We start from the raw sequence: 23,321 nt of genomic DNA, 5'->3' as shown, positions 1-23,321 counted from the left end.
CAGTCAGCAAAAATAAGACTGGGAGCTGACTGTGGTTCAGATCATGAACTCCTTATTGCCAAATTCAGACTTAATTGAAGAAAGTAGGGAAAACCACTAGACCATTCAGGTATGACCTAAATCAAATCCCTTATGATTATACAGTGGAAGTGAGAAATAGATTTAAGGGAACAGATCTGATAGACAGAGTGCCTGATGAACTATGGAATGAGGTTCGTGACATTGTACAGGAGACAGGGATCAAGACCATCCCCATGGAAAAGAAACGCAAAAAAGCAAAATGGCTATCTGAGGAGGCCTTACAAATAGCTGTGAAAAGAACAGAAGTGAAAAACAGAGGAGAAAAGGAAAGATATAAGCATCTGAATGCAGAGTTCCAAAGAACAGCAAGGAGAGATAAGAAAGCCTTCTTCAGCGATCAATGCAAAGAAACAGAGGAAAACAATAGAATGGGAAACTCCAGAGATCTCTTCAAGAAAATTAGAGATATCAAGGGAACATTTCATGCAAAGATGGGCTTGATAAAGGACAGAAATGGTATGAACCTAACAGAAGCAGAAGATATTAAGAAGAGGTGGCAAGAGTACACAGGAGAACTGTACAAAAAAGAGCTTCACGACCCAGATAATCACAATGGTGTGATCAGTCACCTAGAGCCAGACATCCTGGAATGTGAAGTCAAGTGGGCCTTAGAAAGCATCAGGTTCAGGATGGGGAACACGTGTATACTATGGTGGATTCATGTTGATGTATGGCAGAACCAATACAGTATTGTGAAGTAATTAACCTCCAATTAAAATAAATAAATTTATATTTAAAAATAAATAAATAAAACACTGCCTAAAAACAGAAACTAAATAAATAAATAAACTCAGCCTAAAATAGAAAAAAAAAAAAAGAAAGAAAGCATCACCACATCACTATGAACAAGGCTAGTGGAGGTGATGGAATTCACCTATTTCAAAATCCTGAAAGATGATGCTGTGAAAGTGCTGCACTCAATATGCCAGCAAATTTGGAAAACTCAGCAATGGCCACAGGACTGGAAAAGGTCAGTTTTCATTCCAATTCCAAAGAAAGGCAATGCCAAAGAATGCTCAAACTACAGCACAATTGCACTCATCTCACATGCTAGTAAAGTAATGCTCCAAATTCTCCAAGCCAGGCTTCAGCAATACGTGAACCGTGAACTTCCATATGTTCAAGCTGGTTTTATAAAAGGCAGAGGAACCAGAAATCAAACTGCCAACATCCACTGGATCATGGAAAAAGGAAGAGAGTCCAGAAAAACATCTATTTCTGCTTTATTGACTATGTCAAAGCCTTTGACTGTGTGGACCACAATAAACTGGGGAAAATTATGAAAGAGATGGGAATACCAGACCACCTGACCTGCCTCTTGAGAAACCGATATGCAGGTCAGGAAGCAACAGTTAGAACTGGACATGGAACAACAGACTGGTTCCAAATAGGAAAAGGAGTATGCCAAGGCTGTATATTGTCACCCAGCTTATTTAATTTATATGCAGAGTACATCATGAGAAACGCTGGGCTGAAAGAAGCACAAGCTGGAATCAAGATTGCTGGGAGAAATATCAATCACCTCAGATATGCAGATGACACCACCCTTATGGCAGAAAGTGAAGAGGAACTAAAGAGCCTCTTGATGAAAGTGATAGAGGAGAGTGAAAATGTTGGCTTAAAGCTCAACATTCAGAAAACGAAGATCATGGCATGTGGTCCCATCACTTCATGGGAAATAGATGGGGAAACAGTGGAAACAGTGTCAGACTTTATTTTGGGGGGCTCCAAAATCACTGCAGATGGTGATTGCAGCCATGAAATTAAAAGACACCTACTCCTTGGAAGGAAAGTTATGACCAACCTAGACAGCATATTAAAAGCAGAGACATTACTTTACCGACAAAGGTCCATCTAGTCAAGGCTATGGTTTTTCCAGTAGTCCTGGATGGATGTGAGAGTTGGACTGTGAAGAAGGCTGAGTGCTGAAGAATTGATGCTTTTGAACTGTGGTGTTGGAGAAGACTCTTGAGAGTCCCTTGGTCTACGAGGAGATCCAACCAGTCCCTCCTAAAGGAGATCAGTCCTGGGTGTTCATTGGAAGGACTGATGGTGAGGCTGAAACTCCAATACTTTGGCCACCTCATGCGAAGAGTTGACTCATTGGAAAAGACTCTGATGCTGGGAGGGATTGGGGGCAGGAGAAGAAGGGAATGACAGAGGATGAGATGGCTGGATGGCATCACCGACTCGATGGACGTGAGTTTGAGTGAACTCCGGGAGTTGGTGATGGACAGGGAGCCCTGGTGTGCTGCAATTCATGGGGTTACAAAGAGTCAGACACGACTGAGCCACTGAACTCAACTGAACTGAATATGCCATTGTGTATATGTATCACAACTTCCTTATCCATTCCTCTGCCCATGGACATCTAGGTTTTTCAATGTCCTAGCTATTGAAAACAGTGCTGTGATGAACACTGGTGTATACGTGTCTCTTTCCATTTTGGATTCCTTAGTGTGTATGCCCAGCAGTGGGATTGCTGGGGCATATGGCAGTTCTATTTCCAGTTTTTTAGGGAATCTGCACAGTGTTCTCCATAGTGGCTGTACTAGTTTGCATTCCCACCAACAGTATAAGAGGCTTCCCTTTTCTCCACACCCTCTCCAGCATTTTTGTTTGTAGAGTTTTTGATGGTAGCCATTCTGACCAGCATGAGATGGTACCTCATTGTGGTTTTGATTTCTCTGATAATGAGTGATGTTGAGCATCTTTTCATGTATTTGTTAGCCTGGATGTTTATTTTTTGCCTCTTTTCTGATTTACTTCCTTGTTAAAAATGCTTTGTTGACTCTGTGTAATGAAAGTGTTGTGAAGATCTTTTTTGTGGAGTCCATTGAATGAGATCTAAGTGAGCCCTCAGGCTAAAAAAGGGTAAAATTATTAAAGTAGTTATGGTTAAGCATATATTTTTCATTACACTCTGATAATCATTTTCTCATGTGGGCAGTGGGAAAAATAGTGATCACTTATGAGCCAAACCAGTCAACATTAAAACTGGTTTCGAGCAAGTGTAGCTGCTAAGTGATTATGACTGCTAAGTGATTACAGTCCAATTATAGATGGAATAAACTGAACTGATAGTTAAACTCAAGGCATTTCCTTGTAACAGTTATAAGTTGTGAGTTGAAATGCCAGTTTTCATAGCGGTAGTAAAATCATCTAAAGAACAATAACCAGTAGAAGAACTCTTTAAAAACTCTCAGGTACTAATGGTTATGAATAATTTATTAATAATTTACTTTAGGGACTTCCCTGGTGGTCCAGTAACAAAGACTCTGCACTCCCAATGCAGGGGGCCCAGGTTTGACCCTTGGGGAACTAGATCCCACATGCTGCAACTAAAGACTCCACGTGCCGCAACAAATATCAAAACCCCACATGCTGTAAGTAAGACCCAGTGCAGCAAAATAAATGAAAATAAATATAAACCTTTAAAAAATAACTTTATTAATCATCCATAAACCACATACATCGTTTTTGATTGTGTCCTTCCACAACCATTTCATCTAAGTCCCCCATCCTTTTCCCCACACTGTTCACTTCTGTTGGATTTATTGTGAAAAACATGTAACCTTTAGGGAATTGAGATAGGACAGATGTTATGAGAAACAAGATTAGTTTAAAATACTGGTTCTCAAACATTGACGTGTATCATGTGGACAGCTAGTTAAAACATACCTTGTTAGGCACCACTTCCAGGGTTTCTGGGTGCGTAGAACTGGAATGAGACCTGAGAGTTTGCATTTTAAAGCAGTTATCAGGTGATGCTAAAGCTGCTGGTCTGGGTACTGCACTTTGTGAGAGTCACTGTGCTAGAGGAAGGTGCATTCTGACCCAGAAGAACTAAATGTGTTCGTTGCTAGTTGACAGTAGGATTCGAGGAAGGAAAAATGTAAAAGCTGCTCCTAGAAGCCATAGCAGCCACTTTAACTTGGCACTTACCTATGAGAGCCTCACAAACAGCTTTAAGATACCTAGCCAGGAAATAGGTAAAGCAGAGGAACTGTTCTAGTGGTCTGCTGTTTTTCTGGCAGTGATAATCACCAAGTAGTCTAGATGGGTAGGGACAAATGTAATACCAGTTTCTAAAAGAAAGAAGCTAGATTTCCCCCGTTATACTGGGGAATTTAACATTAATAACATGGAAGATGTTGATATAGAAAGGGATATGATAACTGGGAACCAAAATTAAAACAAGAATAAAACATGCCAGTTTTGTTTCTTTTGTTGAATAAGTTGCTAGACTTGCTGATAGTGTGGCAGGCGAGGCCACCCATAAATAATCTAGCCTTGCATTACTCTTAGTCTCGTCTCTTTCCCTTCTCTCTTTGAGGTTGTCCCTTTCCCGCTGTGCTTATACATGCACATGTCCACCCATATACCCTCTCCTGCTTTACTTGCAATTTCTCAAGCAAGTCATACTCTCCTGTGACTGTGTCCTTTTCCATATTAGTCTGCATGAAATGCCTTTTCTCACTCCCATTCTCCTTTTCCACCTGTTTATTTACTGCTTGTCATTTAAGATAACTTCATGATCCTCTTGGTAAAGATCAAATGCCCTAGCTGTATGCTTCTGTAACATTCGGCGCTAACCGCTATCATGCTGCTAATCCCTCTATTATCTTTTATCTGTATCCCCCCCCCAACATACACACACACACAGACACACTTACACGCACTATTTTCGGTTTTATCTTTGAGTCTTTAGTATCAAATATGATTCCTGGAATGTAATAGGTGTCTAGAACATGTTGAATAAATGAGTGAATCAATCAGTCATTCTGGAAAATGTTGTCAACATAAGGCAGTGATGATGTTCTAATCCTGGACCCAAATCCTGGCTTCATTAATTACTCACAGCATGTACATTTCTGACATGTACCAATTCCAAATGTGTGTTTTTCCATACCACCAAACAGTTCTCCTAAGGGTTCTGATTATCCAGTTCCAAAATATGGAGAGGCTTTCCCTGTACCACCAAGCACTGACACCAGCTGGGTGTCCTACAATTCAGCTTAATTCTGATGCAGCCAGTGTGGAGACAAGGTCAGATTCCACAGATTAAGGGCTCCGTCCTACAAGAGTTACCCTAACCCCCTTCAGACATCAACTGCAAATCCATGTTGTCACCTGTGCTTCTGGTCAACCAGCTAGAGATCAGAGGATCCCACAGTCCTCAGGTTTCTGTTTGTTTGCTGGAGTGGCTCACATAAGTCAGAGAAACATTTTGCTGACTAGAATACCAGTTTATCATTAAAGGATATAACTCTGGAACAGCCAAGTGGAAGAGCTGCATAAAGGATATAACTCCAGAACAGCCAAGTGGAAGAGCTTCATGGGGCAAGGTATGAGGGAATGGACAGGGAGTTTCCATGCCCTCTTCAAGCTCACCACTGTCTCTGAATCTTCACCAACCTGAATTCCTTTGCTTTGGGTTTTTATGGAGGCTTCATGACAGAGACATGGTTGATTAAGTCATTTGGCCATTGGTGATTGAACCTAATCTCTAGTCCCTTTCCCTTTCCTAGAGGTGGGGGTGCGAGTTGGGACTAAAAGTTCAAACTCTGTATTCTATGACTGATTCCTCTGGGGACTAACCCCCATCCTTAGGCAACCTAAGGGCCTTCCAGAATCACCTCATTAACATAGCATATGGCACCTTTATGGGTCTCATCACTTGGGAAATTCACAAGGATGTTAGGAGCTCTGGGCCAGAAAAATGTTGCCACCAAATATATATTTCTTTTTATAAATCACCGTATCACAGCATGACCTTTGGCAAACTTTATACTCTTTGGGCCTCAGCTTTCTTTGAGCTTTCATTCCTTAGTACATAGAAGGTGCTCAGAAAATGGTAGCTGCTGTTATACTGCATTTGTGTCTTAGGAGAATGTTTAACAGTCTTGTAATATCCCTATGGTCAAGACAGAGATTTTGGACTAGGAGATATTATGATTAATTCATAAGTGTTTTAACTTACGTTTTTACAAACTTAGAAGCTGCCTGGGAGCATGCTCCAGGGCTCAATTTCTTTTCTCTGTTCTTCTGATATCTTAACAACAGCTCAGCTGAGGATGTTGATGGCATGTTGTTCCTTGCTTTGAAGGAGAATTTCTGTTGCTAATTAGGATCTGAAAAGTTCTTGAATGATATTTTAAAGGGAATTAATGTAAATTATTCAGCTAGATCACAAAGCTCAATTATGTAAATTCTAAATTGGAAGTGGGAGAAGAAGGGAAGGGAAGGGAGGGTAATAGTCCAGTCAGTTTGTGAGAAGAGTTGGAATTTTAATTAAACCAACTTCAATATAGAGTCTGATGTAACTGCCAAAAAAGCCTGTGTGACATTAGGCTGCATTGGTGGAAGAATAATATTTAGAACATGGGAAGGAATTACCCTGTTCCGTCCTGTAGTGGTCATACCACCTGAGAAGCGCTGTGGCCAGTTCTGGATGTCATCTCTGAGAAGCATATTGAGAGGGGAGTGAGCACATACGCTGAAGGAACCTAAGACTGTACTGTAAAGCAGAACATGTGGAAGAAACTACAGCCATGAAAAAGAAAGTGAGGGCTGAGGGATGCTAGGTTTCTTTGGATATTGGAAGAAGGCTTGCTTATTAGGTATGTTCTAAATAGCCACAGAGTCCAGAACTTATACCAAGACCAGTGGTACTAGTTAAAACATTTTTAGTTTAAAAAAAAAAAGAGGACCCTATTGAAGTGAATTGCAGGGAGGGACACCCAGAATTTGCTCCTCTCCCAAACCCTGTTCCTTCCTAGGAGCTTTTAGCTCAACACTATCCAGTAGAAATAAAATGTGAGTGGGCTTCAGGCGCAATTCTTAAATAATTACAGTGGTAGAGTTTCTCCTAGTCATTGGTGAAATTGATGGAGTACTTCCACCAAACAGGAATGTTATTATGTGGCTATTTCACAAATGCAATGAAGAGGTAGGTTGATAGGAGGTGAATTAATTCTGTAAACTGGGGTAAGTTCTTTTTTAAAAAAACAATTGTATTTATTTGTTTATTTGGGGCTGTGCTGGGTCTCTTGCTGGGCGGGCTTTTCTCTGGCTGCGGAGAGCGGAGGCTGCTCTCTAGTGGTGCGCGGGCTCCTTGTTGTGACGGCGTGTCTTGTTGTGCAGCGTGGGCTCTCAGGTGCCTGGGCTTCAGTACCTGGGCTCAGTAGCTGTGGTGCCTGGGCTTAGTTGCTCTCCAGCTTGTGGGATGTTTGCAGATCAGGGCTTGAACCTGTGTCTCCTGCGTAGCAGGTGGATTGTTTACCATTGAGCCACCAGGGAAGTCCCGAGGGGGAAGTTTTTACCTTTGATTTTGTTTAGGCTTACTTTCTTAAGTAGAATTTTTGGCATCACCCTTGAAAGGATTAAAAAGTAAGCCCTTTTCCAAAATGTAAGGTTCAAAAAGAAAAAAAATGCATTCTACAGTTATTATCACACTCTTCATTTGGCTTCCCTACAAAATTGCTTTTGTTTACTGCTTATCTCATGTTTTCTAAAATACTCACCAGGCTAAGTTTTCATAAGTTTAGTTGGATATTCCACAGCCTTTTATCTCATTTGTAGTAGGGTTTATACTGTTCCTGACCACTCAGGTGAACATTCTTTCTGAAAGATACAGTTGTAACAAAATGGAGCCTCAGTTGTAGCAAAATTAGATTTTACACCATGACCATCATTTGGTGGTACACCTCTGAAGAGTCTGTAGTATGCCAATGTGCCACAGCACACTATGTGAGAAACACTGGATGATGGTGACTCTAGGAATGAAGAATTGAAGAGAATGGGGAATATAACAAGATATCAGAAAAAGGTTCTAGAGTGATGTGCATGCTTTTTCCTTCCACCTAACATCCCCTTCTCCAAATCTGGAGGCAAAGTACTATACTCTAAAGAACTTTTCTCTTACAGTCTCAGGGCCCTTAACTGGGACCCTCTCATCAGCCTTATTTGCATCCTTCACTTCATCCCTCTAAATAGAATCTGGTATCCCTTCTTTTGTGCTTCCCTAGGGAAATTCCCTTTGTGTTGGATTTCAAGAAGATTTTGACTAGTATAAGTTATATGTGTGGCACTGTAAAATTAAACACACAAGATATCATATCAATGAGCCAGATTTCTAAGCCCTTGATTAGTTAAAAGTGTTAAATAACTATTGCAATATTTGATTGATTTATATATATATATCTCTATGTTTGCCCCAGATACATACAGAAGGATTTAGGGAGAGTGAAGAGAAAGGAGTAAATAAACATTTAAAAAATTTCTGTTAAGTTTATTTGATAGCCTGCCTTCTGGGATGGTGAAAATCTAGTGAATTTGATTGTTGATAAAGAGAATAATTCCCATTTCATTTGAAGTATTTCTTCTTTGAAAACATCAGTCTGAAGCATTGAGGAAGACTTATTATTCTAGTTATTATCTGAGTTTAGAATTTGTTTGTATGTACATTGTACCTATTTTTACTTTATATATATGTATATATTCACATGCTAAGTCACTCAGTTGTGTCCAACTCTTTGCGACCCCATGGAGTGTACCCCCCCAGGCTCCTTTGTCCATGGAATTCTCCAGGTAAGAATACTGGAGTGGGTTGCCATTTCCTTCTCCAGGGATATATTCATAGTTTAAAGCATATAGAATACTGACTTTTTAAAACAGTTTATAAATAATGTACTTCTATAGTTAGAAAAATTATTTTCAAAATTGTTTTTCATGTATGTACAGGATGCCAAGCTAGGGATTTGACCGTATCAGTAAGCTGTTTTGACTTGCCTCTATACCTAGTATTCTTGCTGTGTGTACAGAATTCTGATTTGCTTTAGAGCTACACATTGTATGAATATGTATGACAACTTTTTTTCAATTATTTGCTAACATTTTAACATTTTCAGCATGTTGGAACAAGATTCCAAGAGAATGAATCCTAGTGTGAACCCTACAAATCAAAGGAGGCATCTTCTAGGATTTTCTGCTAAAGAGGAGCAAGACACATCAGATCATACCATCCAGAAAAACAGCTACAGGTTAGATTTATATCTGAATTGTTTATACACAGTTTCACCTAGTAGAGCAAACAAGTTACAAGGATGTTCGTAAATTTTAAAAAGATCAGTTCTAAGGGTAACTTTCCTTTTTAAAAACTGTCCCAGTTTTAGAATTCTTGTAGAGCTGGGACCTTAAAATCTCAGTTTGTGTGTACTAATGTACGCATTGAAATACATACCTTATATATTACACATGGTATATTGTTTGTAGTATTTTAATATAGTTATTTTACTGTCATATGTTTGTATATATAGTGTAATATTTGTTACTATTTCATCTGTGATGGATATGATTTGGTAGAATAATATGGCTGAACCCATTTGCAGTTATTAGATAAAATAATTTATACTTGTTTATTGTGATTTTTATTGAATCTCTTTTTCTTGTTATAATTTAATTCTGTCTTCATAAATTTCCATGTAGCTTGGAAATAGTAAAGACAACTGTATGAAAATATTATTTTTACCTTACGTCAAGTAGAAGAAGGTTATAGTGGCCCTTTTCAGAAATGTTTTTGATAAGCATTTCCCTGTGTGATTTATAATTTTTATTAGAGTCAAGTGGAACTAGGTCCTTGAATTACAAGGCAAAGGGAAGTTATAGTGTGGCAACCATGGTACAGAATAATGCTTGAAAATCATTAAAGATTTGATTACTCTTAACTCTCTAAGGTTTTACAGGCCAAAGGCCATAGGGGAATCTTTCTTTTGATTTTTACTGTTACACCCATACCACTTAATGAGAGTATTACCATAGTCCTTCAGGCTTGTCTTCATTTAGTCTTCCTGGAAAAGAATGCTAGTATTCACTTTTTTTTTAAGAATCTGCAGTGTGCAAAATACTGTGCTAAATACGGCAGATTATCCAAAGAATTATATGGTAGTAACTGTAATGCAACATAGAATGTGATAGATGTTGGAAAACCTAACATTTCCTTTTTTTTACATGCCCAAATTAGCCATACTTCTGAAATACTGATCTTAGTGATTGTATAAGTCTCCCTGAATATTACTGGAGTTTAATAGTAATAGTATTTTTAATTTACTAAATAATTTTTCCAAGTTAGCCCTGCATATCATGTAATTTTGAGTTCTGTTGTCTACGTAAGATCCAGCAAAAGTTAACATTTTTCATAGATAGCCTTTGGATTTATGAGAGTTGAGAGTATGCCCCTTAAGTTATATAGCTTGTTGCTAAAAATAGAATGGAATTAGACACCTGAAATTACTGTTCAGGCAAGCTTTATAAAAATATTTTGTATTTTTCACTAACTACAATAAATAAAAGCCTTCAGTTACTTGTCCACGTTAGAGTAAGATAATACGGTGGTTTGTGGAAAGCACATTCCTTTGATCGTATTAGCTCTAACTAGAAGTCTGAATGACTTTTAGGCTGTAATTTATCAGCTTTCAAAATTATGCGTGAAGTGCAAGCCATCTCTCTGTCCCTGACCTAGAGCCTCCATTGCTTGTGCATTATTTATTAATAGGTTACTGGTCTTAATAAAAATGGAAATGATTCTCAATTCTTGGTTGTATACAAGTCTCTGTTGAAATACATAAGATTATTATTGAGCCATTTGGTAGATTTAGGTGTTAGCCCATTAATTTGATATTCTTTCTTTTATTATTTTATATACTAAATAACAGATACCAAAAAATGTTTGTGAAACATTTGAAAGCACCAAGTATGAATTTGTTTTAAACTGATTTTGAAGTGGTTTACTTATACTCAGCCATAACATTTGTGTGTGTGTTTTTTAATGCAGCTTACTTTATGTTATGTTTTATTTTTTCAGGAGAGTTATGAGAACTGGTTCAAATAAAAAGGGAGTAGATTCTAATCTCGTAATTTATAATATTACATTTGTCTATCATTTAATAATTAACTGCATATATTCTTTCAGTCTTAGAAATGTGTGGTATATAAGATGACCATATAATCTGTCAACCAAACCAAGAGACTTTTAATAATGAAAGGTAGTGCTAGTGTCAGTTCAGTCGCTCAGTCGTGTTAGAGTCTTTGCGACCCCGTGGACTGTAGCACACCAGGCCTCCCTGTCCATCACCAACTCCTGGAGCTTGCTCAAACTCATGTCCATCGAGTCGGTGATGCCATCCAACCATACCATCATCGGTCGTCCCCTTCTCTTCCTGCCTTCAGTCTTTCCCAGCGTCAGGCTCTTTTCTAATGAGTCACTTCTTTGCATCAGATGGCCAAAGAGTTGGAGCTTCAGCTACTAGTACTAGTGTACCAGTGTAATAATTATGTCAGGATGTCAGGTATAAATCAGGACTGTCTTGGATGAAGGAAAAAGGATAGTCACTCTACTTCTAAGGCATCAGCCAGAACCTGTATTTATTCCAGGAATTCTCATTAGCTGTAGCTCCTTAATACTGCCCTTTATTGCAGTGATTTATTTATTGAAATTTTTCCAGTTGGTATGGAATGGTTTGCAGGCAGTCTGGAGCTCTGACCATCTCAGGAGTAGTGTGGATATCATTGTCTCCAGATTGCATGTTGGCTTAGGTTCTCCCTTTTCTTTCCCCTTCAGTTCCACCTAGTCCCTTTCCTCAGAGAAGGCAATGGCACCCCACTCCATTGCTCTTGCCTGGAAAATCCCATGGACGGAGGAGCCTGGTAGGCTGCAGCCCATGGGGTTGCGAAGAATTGAACACAACTGAGTGACTTCATTTTCACTTTTCACTTTCATGCATCGGAGAAGGAAATGGCAACCCACTCCAGTGTTCTTGCCTGGAGAATCCCAGGGATGGGGGAGCCTGGTGGGCTGCCATCTATGGGGTTGCACAGAGTCGGACACGACTGAAGCAACTTAGCAGCAGGAGCAACAGCAGTCCCTTTCCTGATACAATATTTCTCCTATCACATTTTTTGTTTCCTTTTCCAAAGAATATTTTTGGCTGATAGAACAAAGCCAGTCAGCACAGATGTGCAGAAATCATTACTAGAGTAATGATCACATGGAAATAACATTATAAATCAGATTTATAGTTTCAAAAGTAGTTCTAGACTTTTTTGATTTTTCTGATGGACTTGACTTCAGTGTTTGTGAGTATTCAGACCTGATTTTAAAATAACACATATATAAAGATCTTTGGTCTTAGTAGGTGGTGGTTTTTTTTTTAGTGTGGCAGACAGTCTCTGGCTTCTTAAAAGCATTCAGAATTTACCCAGAGCAAGGCAGAGTTTTTTTCTTCTCCCTCAACAGTTAATTTGAGCTGATTTCCTTTTGTATGTGAGTTCATTACCTGGGTACCACCATCGCTGTTTTATTCTGAATAACAACACCAGTAGACAGAAGAAAGGGCATCAAGAATGCTTCTGGTGCAGCTGCAAGGAAGAATGGTGTATATACCCTCTGCTGTTGCTTTTTCCCACTTGTATGTGGCATACTTAGAAGTCTTTAAGTTTTATCTAAAGTTATTTTTCCACACTGCAAAAATTATTTTTGTCAAAGTGGCCAGTGATTTCAGCATTGTCAAATCCAGTGAAAACTTATCTCTATCTTGATCTTTCCTCACCATTTGGCTGTATAGATCGCTCCTTCTTGAAGCATTCTCCTTTAGTATTGCTGCAGTTTGGTTTCCTCTGTTTTCATGGGCTCTGCTTCATCTTTGTAGGCTCCTCTTCTATCCAAATCCTAAAGTATAGAGCTGTGAACTTTTTTTTCCCCTTTATGCCATAATTTAGCACGCAGTCCATTTCTGTATATCCCGATGACTCTCTTTCATTTCCTGTCCAGACTTTGAGTCTCCAAAGTCATATATCCAGTAGTTCCTTCACTTCTCTTAACATTTCGAACTTGACACCTGCACAGTGAAACTCTAGGTCCTTTTCCATATTCTAGTTCCACCCACTTCTGTAGAGTACGCGTCTTCATTTCTGTTGCTCAAGCCAGAGACCCTAGTTCCTCCCTTTGAACAAGTGCTATTGATATTCTTTCCAAATATTATCTTGAATTGGTTCATTTTTTATCTTCACTGCCACCACTTTAGTCATAGTATCTTCAGCTCTTGCCCAGATTGCTATTGATTTCTCCTAACTGAGAGAATTTACCAAGTGCAAGGCAGAGTGGTTTTCCACTCTAACTGGTCTCCCAGCTTCCCCTTTTGCCTCCGTCAAAACTGATTTTGGTACAATAGCAAGGGATACGTATAAATTAAAAATATATCACTTTTCTGTTGCTGTTGCTGTTAAGTCACTTCAGTCATGTCCGACTCTGTGCAACCCCATAGACGGCAGCCCACCAGGCTCCCCCATCCCTGGGATTCTCCAGGCAAGAACACTGGAGTGGGTTGCCGTTTCCTTCTCCAGTGCATGAAAGTGAAAAGTGAAAGTGAAGTCGCTTAGTCGTGTCCATGGGGTCGCTAACACTGTTTTGTGGCTTCTTATTACATTTAGTAATTCCTTATCATGATTGGTCTCCGTCTTTCCAAATGTCTTGTGCCTCCCTCACTTGCTTACAACTTTTCAGCTGGTGAGTTTTCTTTAAATTCCATAAAGCCTCCATTTTCCCACCTGCCTCTATCTAGAACACTCTTCCCCCAGTTTTTATAGGTTTGGCTTCTTGTTATCCTTTAGGCCTTGTCTTAAATACCATCTCCTTCTCAGACCATTTTATCTGAAGTAGACATTGTCATTTGGTTTTCTATCTCAACCATATGTTTTTTTCATAGCTCTTACCTCAGTTTGGATTTATTCTATGTGTTTGTTTTCTTGTATTTGGTCCATCTTCTCCATCAAGATCATGGAGGATTGGACTTCATTTCCCTGTTCCCTGTTGGAATTCCATCACCTAGCACAGTATCAGGCGCATAGTTGGTATTCAAAAAATAGATATTGCTGATTGAAAAGCACAAATCTAGCCATGTCCAATTTTGTGTTTTTCTTTTTGAATTTTAATAAATCTAGTTTTCTAAATCCATATATTGTATATAAAGTATATATAATATATGGTATTGTATTATATATAAAGTATTGTACATAAAGTATTGTATATAAAGAAATTCAAGACAGAATTCAGATTTCTTAGTAAGAAAGGTTAAAATAGACTGATGGGAATAAATAGCAATAATATCCTCAACTCAGATTAGGATCTGATTAGGAACCCATATTTTGTTCACTACATCACACTCTGGATATGAATTCACATGAGATAGATCACTGTGATGATTAGGAAAGTATATTTTTTAAAGCTAATGGAATAAGTGGTTAATGTCAGTCAGGTGTTTTATTAGGGATTCCTCCATGATTCTTATATTTAACTTTTCAAGGCTTTTACTTTTTTCCTGCCAAGTATTTTATGCTTTTCCTTTCCCCTACCACACACAGATATTTTTTAAAAAATTATTTTTAATTGGAGGATAATTGTTTTACAATATTGTGTTGGTGTCTTCCATATAACAGCATGAATCAGCCATAAGTATATATATGTCTCCCTCTTGAACCTCCCCTTCCCCCCTCCAGCCTCTCCTACCCTTCCAGGCTGTCCCTGAGTACCGTGTTGAGCTGCCCGTATTGCACAGCCCCTTCCCGTTAGCTGTCTGCTTCACATATTGCTCTGTATATGTCTCAGTGCTACTCTCTCAATTTGTCCTGTCTGCTCCTTCCCCTGCTGTGTCCCAAGTCTGTTTTCTACATCTGAGTCTCTGTTTAAAGAGGTTCATCAGTACTTGTTTTTCTAGATTCCATACATATGTGTTAATACATGATATTTATTTTTCTATTTGTGATTTACGTCACTGTATAACAGGCTCTAGATTTATCCACTTCACTAGGGCTGACTGAAACATGTTCCTTTTTATGGCTGAGTAGTATTTTATTGTATATATGTGCCGCAACTTCTTTGTCTGCTCATCTGTCAGTGGACATCTAGGTTGCTTCCATGTCCTGGCTATTGCAGATAGTGCTGTAATGAACACTGGGATATTTACACAGACACTCTTTTAAGGAGACTGTTCAGTTCTCTTATCACAGTGTTGAGAATGAGCACAAAACTTCAGTCTTGGTTACATAATACTTCACTGTCAGTCGTAAGTCTTTCCTGTCCATCAGTGGGTCTTTCCTCCAGTTTAACGTCTTACTGTGTTCCCTCCTGTGTTCCAGCATCACTGAGTATGCCTCGAGTTCACGGAAGACGTGAACTATGTGTTATCATTATATCTCTAGTTTTAAGTACTTAATAATTGGGCAGTAAATGTGAACTGCCGTGATAATCTCTGTAGAAAACTGCAAACTGATGTTTGTGCTATATGGTATATATTTCCCTCCATTTTAAATCACATTCACTTCTTGCTTGCAGTATGTTCTATTTAAAATATTTACAAAAATGTTTTTATTGAAGTATAGAAGTATAGTTGATATACAGTATTGTGTTAATTAGTGCTGTGTGTACACACACACATTCCTTTTTAACATTCTTTTTCCATTATGACTTATCATAGAATACTGAATATAGTTCTCTGCTGTATAGTAGGACTGTACTTGTTTATATTTTTATTTCCATGAAAACAATACTAGCAATGACTTTCTTATAGGAAACTTCTTCTTAGGAATATAAGACACAAGACAACACATTTTGTACATTTATGTTTCAGATATGACCATTCTGTTTCAAATGACAAAGCCCTGATGGTGCTAACTGAAGAACCATTACTCTATATTCCTCCACCTCCCTGTCAGCCCCTGATAAACACAACAGAATCTCTCAGGTGAGTGTTGTCAGTTGTTGCAGATATAGCTGATTGGGTTCCCGTGCTTAGCTGTGGAACCTAGAAAGATATTAATTCAGATTAACCAAATACCTGAGAAAACTCTGACTTATTTCTTGCATAACCATAGGCAGGCATATCAATTGTTCAGTTTCCCCACCAACCTGATAAAGGGGGTATTGGGTCTATTTTATGTGATTATATTGGAGTTGTATGCTTAAATATGTCTTATTTGAAAACTAAAGAATGATATTAATATAAAAATTCAGGGTAAGTATTAGATTTGCAGGTGGTAACATTCATATTGGAAGGTACTTTTTCCTTCAAATTAGGAAGGTAGTAATTTGAAGATATGTGATTCTGGAATCACTTTCACATTAATGTATTTTTCTTTATTCACTCTTCCCTTGAATTGTTTTTTCCTGTGATTTTTGGATCCTATCTTCACACCTTAAAAACTGCTTCAGTTTGTGTGTGTGTATGTGGTATGTAGTAATCAACTGTAGAAAAGTAAGTATAGTCTGACATCTCCACAACTGCTTTAAAAAGTAAGCAAAATAAAGGAAAGTTATATTTGAACTGGGCTTAAAAATTTTTTTTTTTCAGTTTTGGAAAATTTGGAATATACTGCCTTGAAAATTCTCTTCCTGAGCAGTTGATTGATTCTTTTTCTTCTCCCCAAAGAGCATGAGTTTCAAAGGCCTTGATGTATCCATTTGTGGTTAGGAGTCCTATGACTTGTTCTATGCTCTCCAGCATCTCCAGTATTTGTGTGTACATAGTCCAAGAGCAGAAACAGAAATACTTTTTTTGTGGAAAAACTTTTGCATTTAGTATTTATGTTGGGCAGGTATTCAGCTATGATTTTCTTTGAACTTTGAACTCATGATTGAGGAGACTACCATATAAAAATGCAAGTCATTAAAAACAACTAACATTAAGTGTCTTCGCTTTCTTAAGTCAAAAGAATATTGAATCATTAGGCATTTGGAATGCTCTTCAGAACCTCAGAACATGATTAAATTCCTTTCCAGTCAAAGGTGAAACATCTGTTTCTATGAAATATGTTTAATCAATTAAGCTATTTTATAGGTTAAATCATGAACTTCGAGGATGGGTTCATAGACACGAAGTGGAAAGGACCAAGTCAAGAAGAATGACGAATAATCAACAGAAAACTCGTATTCTTCAGGTTTGTTTCTGCTTGTCTCTAACAACAGTTGGCATATTTGTGGGCTTCCTTGGTGGCTGAGATAGTAAAGAATCTGCCTGCAATACAGGAGACCCAGGTTCAATCCTTGGGTTGGGACGATCCCCTGGAGAAGGAAATGGCAACCCACTCCAGTATCTTGCTGGGAGAACTCCGTGAACAGAGGAGCCTGGCAGGCTACAGTCCATGGGGTCGCTAAGAGTCAGACACTACTGAGCTACTAACACTTCCACGATTAAGACTCTCAATTGGCATACTTGTTAGAAGGCTTCCTGCAGGTGGGTTGCTGTCTTCCCTGGATGACTTGGGAAGCTTGAACTTTAACCACCTCCTGCTGCCTCCTGCTGCTACTGGTACAGCTGTCATGGCCACTGAAGCCCTCCTCCCAGGTTTCACAACACTCATTTAGGTTTTATAGCGCTAGTGCTTCCTGTTCAGGCACGGTGCTCTTTCCTGCTCCGTCTCTCAAATTGGCTTTCAAGTCCTGAGTTCCTTTGCGTGGGTCTGCATCAGCTGTTCTTGGCACAAAAAACTTAACAAATGATACTGTTTATCTCTTCTGTTCTTAGAACTTTTCAAATGTAGGACAGCTTGGGATTGAAGGCACATCTCCATGGAGAGCATTTTTGTATTTAGACTTGTAGCACTACGGGTTATTGACAGCTCTTATTTAGAACCTGTTTAGCTGGGCTTCTGTCTTAATTCTTTTCATTGTTTTTTTTTACCATGAAGCAAATTTATAGTCTTTCTGTCATTCCAGTATCTAATACTATTTCTGAATTACTTAGATTGACACATTGCAAGCTTCTAACAAATGTTACCTGTGGTAGTAATAATGAGCCAGGTTTTATTCTGGGCTTTGGGAATATAGTAGAGAGTATGATAGAGTACCTGCCTTCATGGAACTTACATTCTAATGGGAAAGATAAACTATAAACAAGTCAAGTGAAATAAGTCAGACCCAGAAAAGATAAATACCCTATGATCTCATTTACATGTGGAATCTTAAAAAACACACCAAACTCATGGTGGTTGCCAGAGGTGGTGGGGGGAGGGTACAAACTTCTAGTAATGAAATAAAGAAGTCACAGGGATGTAGTTCACTGCATGGTGACCTTAGTTAATAATTCCATAGTGTATATTTGAAATTGGAAGAGAACGGATCTTGTGCATTTCTGGGTGTGCCGGGCCTACGTGGCTGTACACAGGCTTTCCCTAGTTGTGGAGAGGAGGAGCTGTTCTCTGGTTTTGGTGTGCAGGCTTCTCGTTGCAGTGGCTTCACTTGTTGCAGAGCACAGGCTCTATCTAGGTGTACTGGCTTCAGTAGTTGCAGCACGCAAACTCAGTAGTTGTGATACAGGGGCTTAGTTGCTCTGCAGCATGTGGAATCTTCCAGACCAGCGGTAAAACCTCTGTTTGCTGCACTGGCAGGAGGATTCTTTTTTTTTTTTTAACGTTTTATTTTGTAGTGGGGTGTAGTAGATTAACAATGTAGTGATGGTTTCAGGTAAACAGCAAAGGGACTCAGTCATTCCTGTATCCGTTTTTCCCCAATCCCCTCTCCCATCCAGGCTGCCACATAACATTGAGCAGATTTCCATGTGCTCTACAGTAGATGGCAGGCAGATTCTTATCCACTGTACCACCAGGGAAATCTGCGAGTGGATCTTAAAAGTTCTCATCATGAGGGAAAAGATTAACTTAAAAAAATAAGTAAATAAATGTTTAAATACACTCAAAGGGCTTTCCTGGTGGCTCAGGAAAGAATCTGCCTGCAATGTAGGAAATCTGGGTTTGATCCGTGGGTCGGGAAGACTCCCTGGAGAAGGGAATGGCAAACCACCCAAGTATTCTTGCCTGGAAAATTCCATGGACAGAGGGGCCTGTGAGCTGCAGTCCATGGTGTTGGATCAGACCCAACTGAGCGACTTTGACTCACTGACTCGAAATTAAAAGTTCTTTAAAGAAAAACAGGGCTAGAGTTTGAATTGAGAGGTAAGTGGCTATTTTAGATGGGGTGGTAAGAGAAGCCTTCTCTAAAGAGATTCCACTTGAGTAAGGTATTGTCAAGGTAATTATTACCAGCTGATGTCCTTTTCATTATAGGGGGCTGGAATGAAAAAGTAGGGAGTCAAGAAACACCTGGAGTAACAGGCAAATTTGTCCTTGGACTATGGAATGAAGCAGGGCAAAGACAAATAGAGTTTTGCCAAGATAATGCACTGGTCCTAGCAAACATCCTCTTCCAACAACACAAGAGAAGACTCTACACATGGACATTACTAGATGGTCAACACCGAAATCAGATTGATTATATTCTCTGCAGCCAAAGATGGAGAAGCTCTATACAGTCAACAAAAACAAGACCGGGAGCTGACTGTGGCTCAGATCATGAACTCCTTATTACCAAATTCAGACTTAAATTGAAGAAAGCAGGGAAAACCGCTAGACCATTCAGGTATGACCTAAATCAAATCCCTTATGATTATACAGTGGAAGTGAGACATAGATATAAGGGCCTAGATCTGATAGATAGAGTGCCTGATGAACTATGGACTGAGGTTTGTGACATTGTACAGGAGACAGGGATCAAGACCATCCCCATGGAAAAGAAATGCAAAAAAGCAAAATGGCTATCTGGGGAAGCCTTACATATAGCTGAGAAAAGAAGAGAAGTGAAAAGCAGAGGAGAAAAGGAAAGATATAAGCATCTGAATGCAGAGTTCCAAAGAATAGCAAGAAGAGATAAGAAAGCCTTCCTCAGCAATCAATGCAAAGAAATAGAGGAAAACAACAGAATGCGAAAGACTAGAGATCTCTTCAAGAAAATTAGAGATATCAAGGAAATATTTCATTCAAAGATGGGCTCGATAAAGGACAGAAATGATATGGACCTAACAGAAGCAGAAGATATTAAGAAGAGGTGGCAAGAATACACAGAGGAACTGTACAAAAAAAGATCTTCACGACCAAGATAATCACGATGGTGTGATCACTCATCTAGAGCCAGACATTCTGGAATGTGAAGTCAAGTGGGCCTCTGAAAGCATCACTACAAACAAAGCTAGTGGAGGTGATGGAGTTCCAGTTGAGCTATTTCAAATCCTGAAAGACGATGCTGTGAAAATGCTGCACTCAATATGCCAGCAAATTTGAAAAGCTCAGCAGTGGCCGCAGGACTGGAAAAATCAATTTTCATTCCAATCCCAAAGAAAAGCAATGCCAAAGAATGCTCAAACTGCCGCACGATTGCACTCATCTCACATGCTAGTAAAGTAATGCTCAAGATTCTCCAAGCTAGGCTTCAGCAATACGTGAACCGTGAACTTCCAGATGTTCAGGCTGGTTTTAGAAAAGGCAGAGGAACCAGAGATCAAACTGCCAACATCCGCTGGATCATGGAAAAAGCAAGAGAGTTCCAGGAAAACATCTATTTCTGCCTTATTGACTATGCCAAAGCCTTTGACTGTGTGGATCACAATAAACTGTGGAAAATTCTGAATGAGATGGGAATACCAGACCACCTACCCTGCCTCTTGAGAAATCTGTATACAGGCCAGGAAGCAACAGTTAGAACTGGACATGGAACAACAGACTGGTTCCAAATAGGAAAAGGAGTATGTCAAGGCTGTATATTGTCACCCTGCTTATTTAACTTATATTCAGAGTACATCATGAGAAATGCTGGACTGGAAGAAACACAAGCTGGAATCAAGATTGCCGGCAGAAATATCAATAACCTCAGATATGCAGATGACACCACCCTTTTGGCAGAAAGTGAAGAGGATAAAAAGCCTCTTGATGAAAGTGAAAGAGGAGAGTGAAAAAGTTGGCTTAAAGCTCAACATTCAGAAAATGAAGATCATGGCATCCGGTCCCATCACTCCATGGGAGATAGATGGGGAAACAGTGGAAACAGTGTCAGACTTTATTTTTAGGGGCTCCAAAATCACTGCAGATGGTGATTGCAGCCATGAAATTAAAAGACACTTGCTCCTTGGAAGAAAAGTTATGACTAACCTAGATAGCATATTCAAAAGTAGAGACATTACTTTGCCAGTAAAGGTCCGTCTAGTCAAGGCTATGGTTTTTCCAGTAGTCATGTATGGATGTGAGAGTTGGACTGTGAAGAAAGCTGAGCGCAGAAGAATTGATCCTTTTGAACTGTGGTGTTGGAGAAGACTCTTGAGAGTCCCTTGGACTGCAAGGAGATCCAACCAGTCCATTCTGAAGGGGATCAACCCTGGGATATCTTTGGAAGGAATGATGCTAAAGCTGAAACTCCAGTACTTTGGCCACCTCATGTGAAGAGTTGACTCATTGGAAAAGACTCTGATGCTGGGAGGGATTTGGGGGCAGGAGAAGAAGGGGACGACAGAGGATGAGATTGCTGGATGGCATCACTGACTCGATGGACGTGAGTCTGAGTGAACTCTGGGAGTTGGTGATGGACAGGGAGCCCTGGTGTGCTGTGATTCATGGGGTCACAGAGAGTCGGACACGACTGAGCAACTGAACTGAACTGTCACAAGCCTGGCGTGCTGCAGTTCATGGAGATCACAAAGAGCTGGGCACAACTTAGCAACCAAACAGCAGCTAGCCTCAAAATCTCAGTAGCCGATTGGAATAAAAATTTGTTTCTCACCCACTCAGAGTTTGAGATAGCTCTCTAGAATGGCTTTCCTCCAAGCAGTGACTAAGGAATCCAGGTTCTTCCACATTGTGGCCTCACCAACTTGAAATTCTTTGCTTCTAGCTTTGGATGTTGGGGAAGAAAGTTTGGAAAATTATGCAAAATATTTTAGGGATAAGGCATGGCCTTCGCCACTGTTCAGTTGACTAAAACTCTGTTACTTTTCCTAGTCTCCCTTGCAATAGGTTTGGCAAATGTAGTTTTCCTATGTACTTGGGAAGAAGAGGGTTTTGGTGAGAACACTGCTTTTGCCATAGGCCTTAAATGGAGGATCAAATAATGTAAAGATCTAGGAGAAAATTTGGAAAAACAGCTTCTAAAGCAAGAGAATAGAAAGTATTAGTAACCCTCAGGAAGAAACAGTTTACATATTGAGGAATATCAAGAAGCAGAATAAAGCTGGATTAAAAGCTTTCTTGGTGGTGCAGATGGTATAGAGTCTGCCTGCAGTGTGGAAGACCCAGGTTTGATCCTGGGTCAGAAAGATTCCCCTGGAGAAGGAAATGGCAGCCCACTCCAATACTCTTGCCTGGGAAATCCCATGGACAGAGGAGCCAGGCAGGCTCCAGTCCATGGGTTAGCAATAGAACTATACACAGTTTAGTGACTAAGCATCAACAACAAGTGATTGACAAAAGTTGTCTCATTGGAGAGTGGTAATGACAAAAGGCTGATTGATGTGGGTTCAGGAAGTAAAAATAAAATGAGAAAATTACTTCAGGATGATCCCCATTAATGGAAACAGAGAAATGGAGAAGCTCTAAGAATCAAGACGTTTCATTTCGGGATGGGATACATTTCACCAGCTTTAATTGGTTATATGCTAAAAAAGGGAAGTTGCTCAATCATGTCTGACTCTTTTGCGACCCCATGGACTATAGCCCCATGGACAGGCTCTTCTATCCATGGAATTTTCCAGGCAACAGTACTGGAGTGGGTTGCCATTTCCTTCTCCAGGGTATCTTCCCAACCCAGGGATCGAACCCAGGTCTCCCACATTGCAGGCAGATGCTTTACCATCAGCCACCAGGGAAGATAAAGTGAAAGTGAAAGTTGCGTCCAACTCTTTGCAACCCCATGGACTGTATAGTCCATGGAATTCTCCAGGTCAGAATACTGGAGTGGGTAGCCATTCCCTTCTTCAAGGGATCTTCCCGACCCAGGGATTGAACCCAGGTCTCGCATTGCGGGGAGATTCTTTACCAGCTGAGCCACAAGGGAAGCTAGTGGATATGCTAATGGAACGCCTTAACTATTTGATTATTTGGAAACTAATTGGAAGCAGTATGTATGTTCTAAAGTACATTAAAAGGATATTGAGAACCATGGACTTTTAACCAGTAAGGGACTGTTTTCATTTATAAAATAATGAGGTTTAGTCTAAATGAGCTTAAGCTCTAACATTGAGAGTCTCTGATTATCCATTGTGTGTTTCTCTGGGCCATTCACCTTTTGTTCACCTATTATAGCAACTTTATTTGTTGGTAGTACTTCTGGAGGTGACAGACAATCATTACAAATGTCATAGTTACCTCAAAGT

General features: G+C 39.5%; 1 protein-coding gene across 3 annotated transcripts in view; it reads left to right on the top strand.

The window, feature by feature from the left end:
- ATF6 (activating transcription factor 6) overlaps positions 1–23,321 on the top strand; it is a 242,139-nt gene that overhangs the window by 79,494 nt on the left and 139,324 nt on the right. For all 3 annotated transcript variants that reach the window (XM_068963738.1, XM_068963737.1, XM_068963739.1), the window contains 3 exons: positions 8,994–9,125; positions 15,765–15,878; positions 16,971–17,070. In XM_068963738.1, the coding sequence (XP_068819839.1) occupies positions 8,994–9,125; positions 15,765–15,878; positions 16,971–17,070 (346 nt within the window). The remainder of the gene's footprint in view (positions 1–8,993; positions 9,126–15,764; positions 15,879–16,970; positions 17,071–23,321) is intronic.

Source organism: Capricornis sumatraensis, chromosome 2, assembly GCF_032405125.1.
Source record: "Capricornis sumatraensis isolate serow.1 chromosome 2, serow.2, whole genome shotgun sequence".
NCBI classification, from domain to species: Eukaryota; Metazoa; Chordata; class Mammalia; order Artiodactyla; family Bovidae; genus Capricornis; species Capricornis sumatraensis.
The sequence above is the reverse complement of the archived record's forward strand: the minus strand, read 5'-3'. Positions and strand labels throughout refer to the sequence as shown.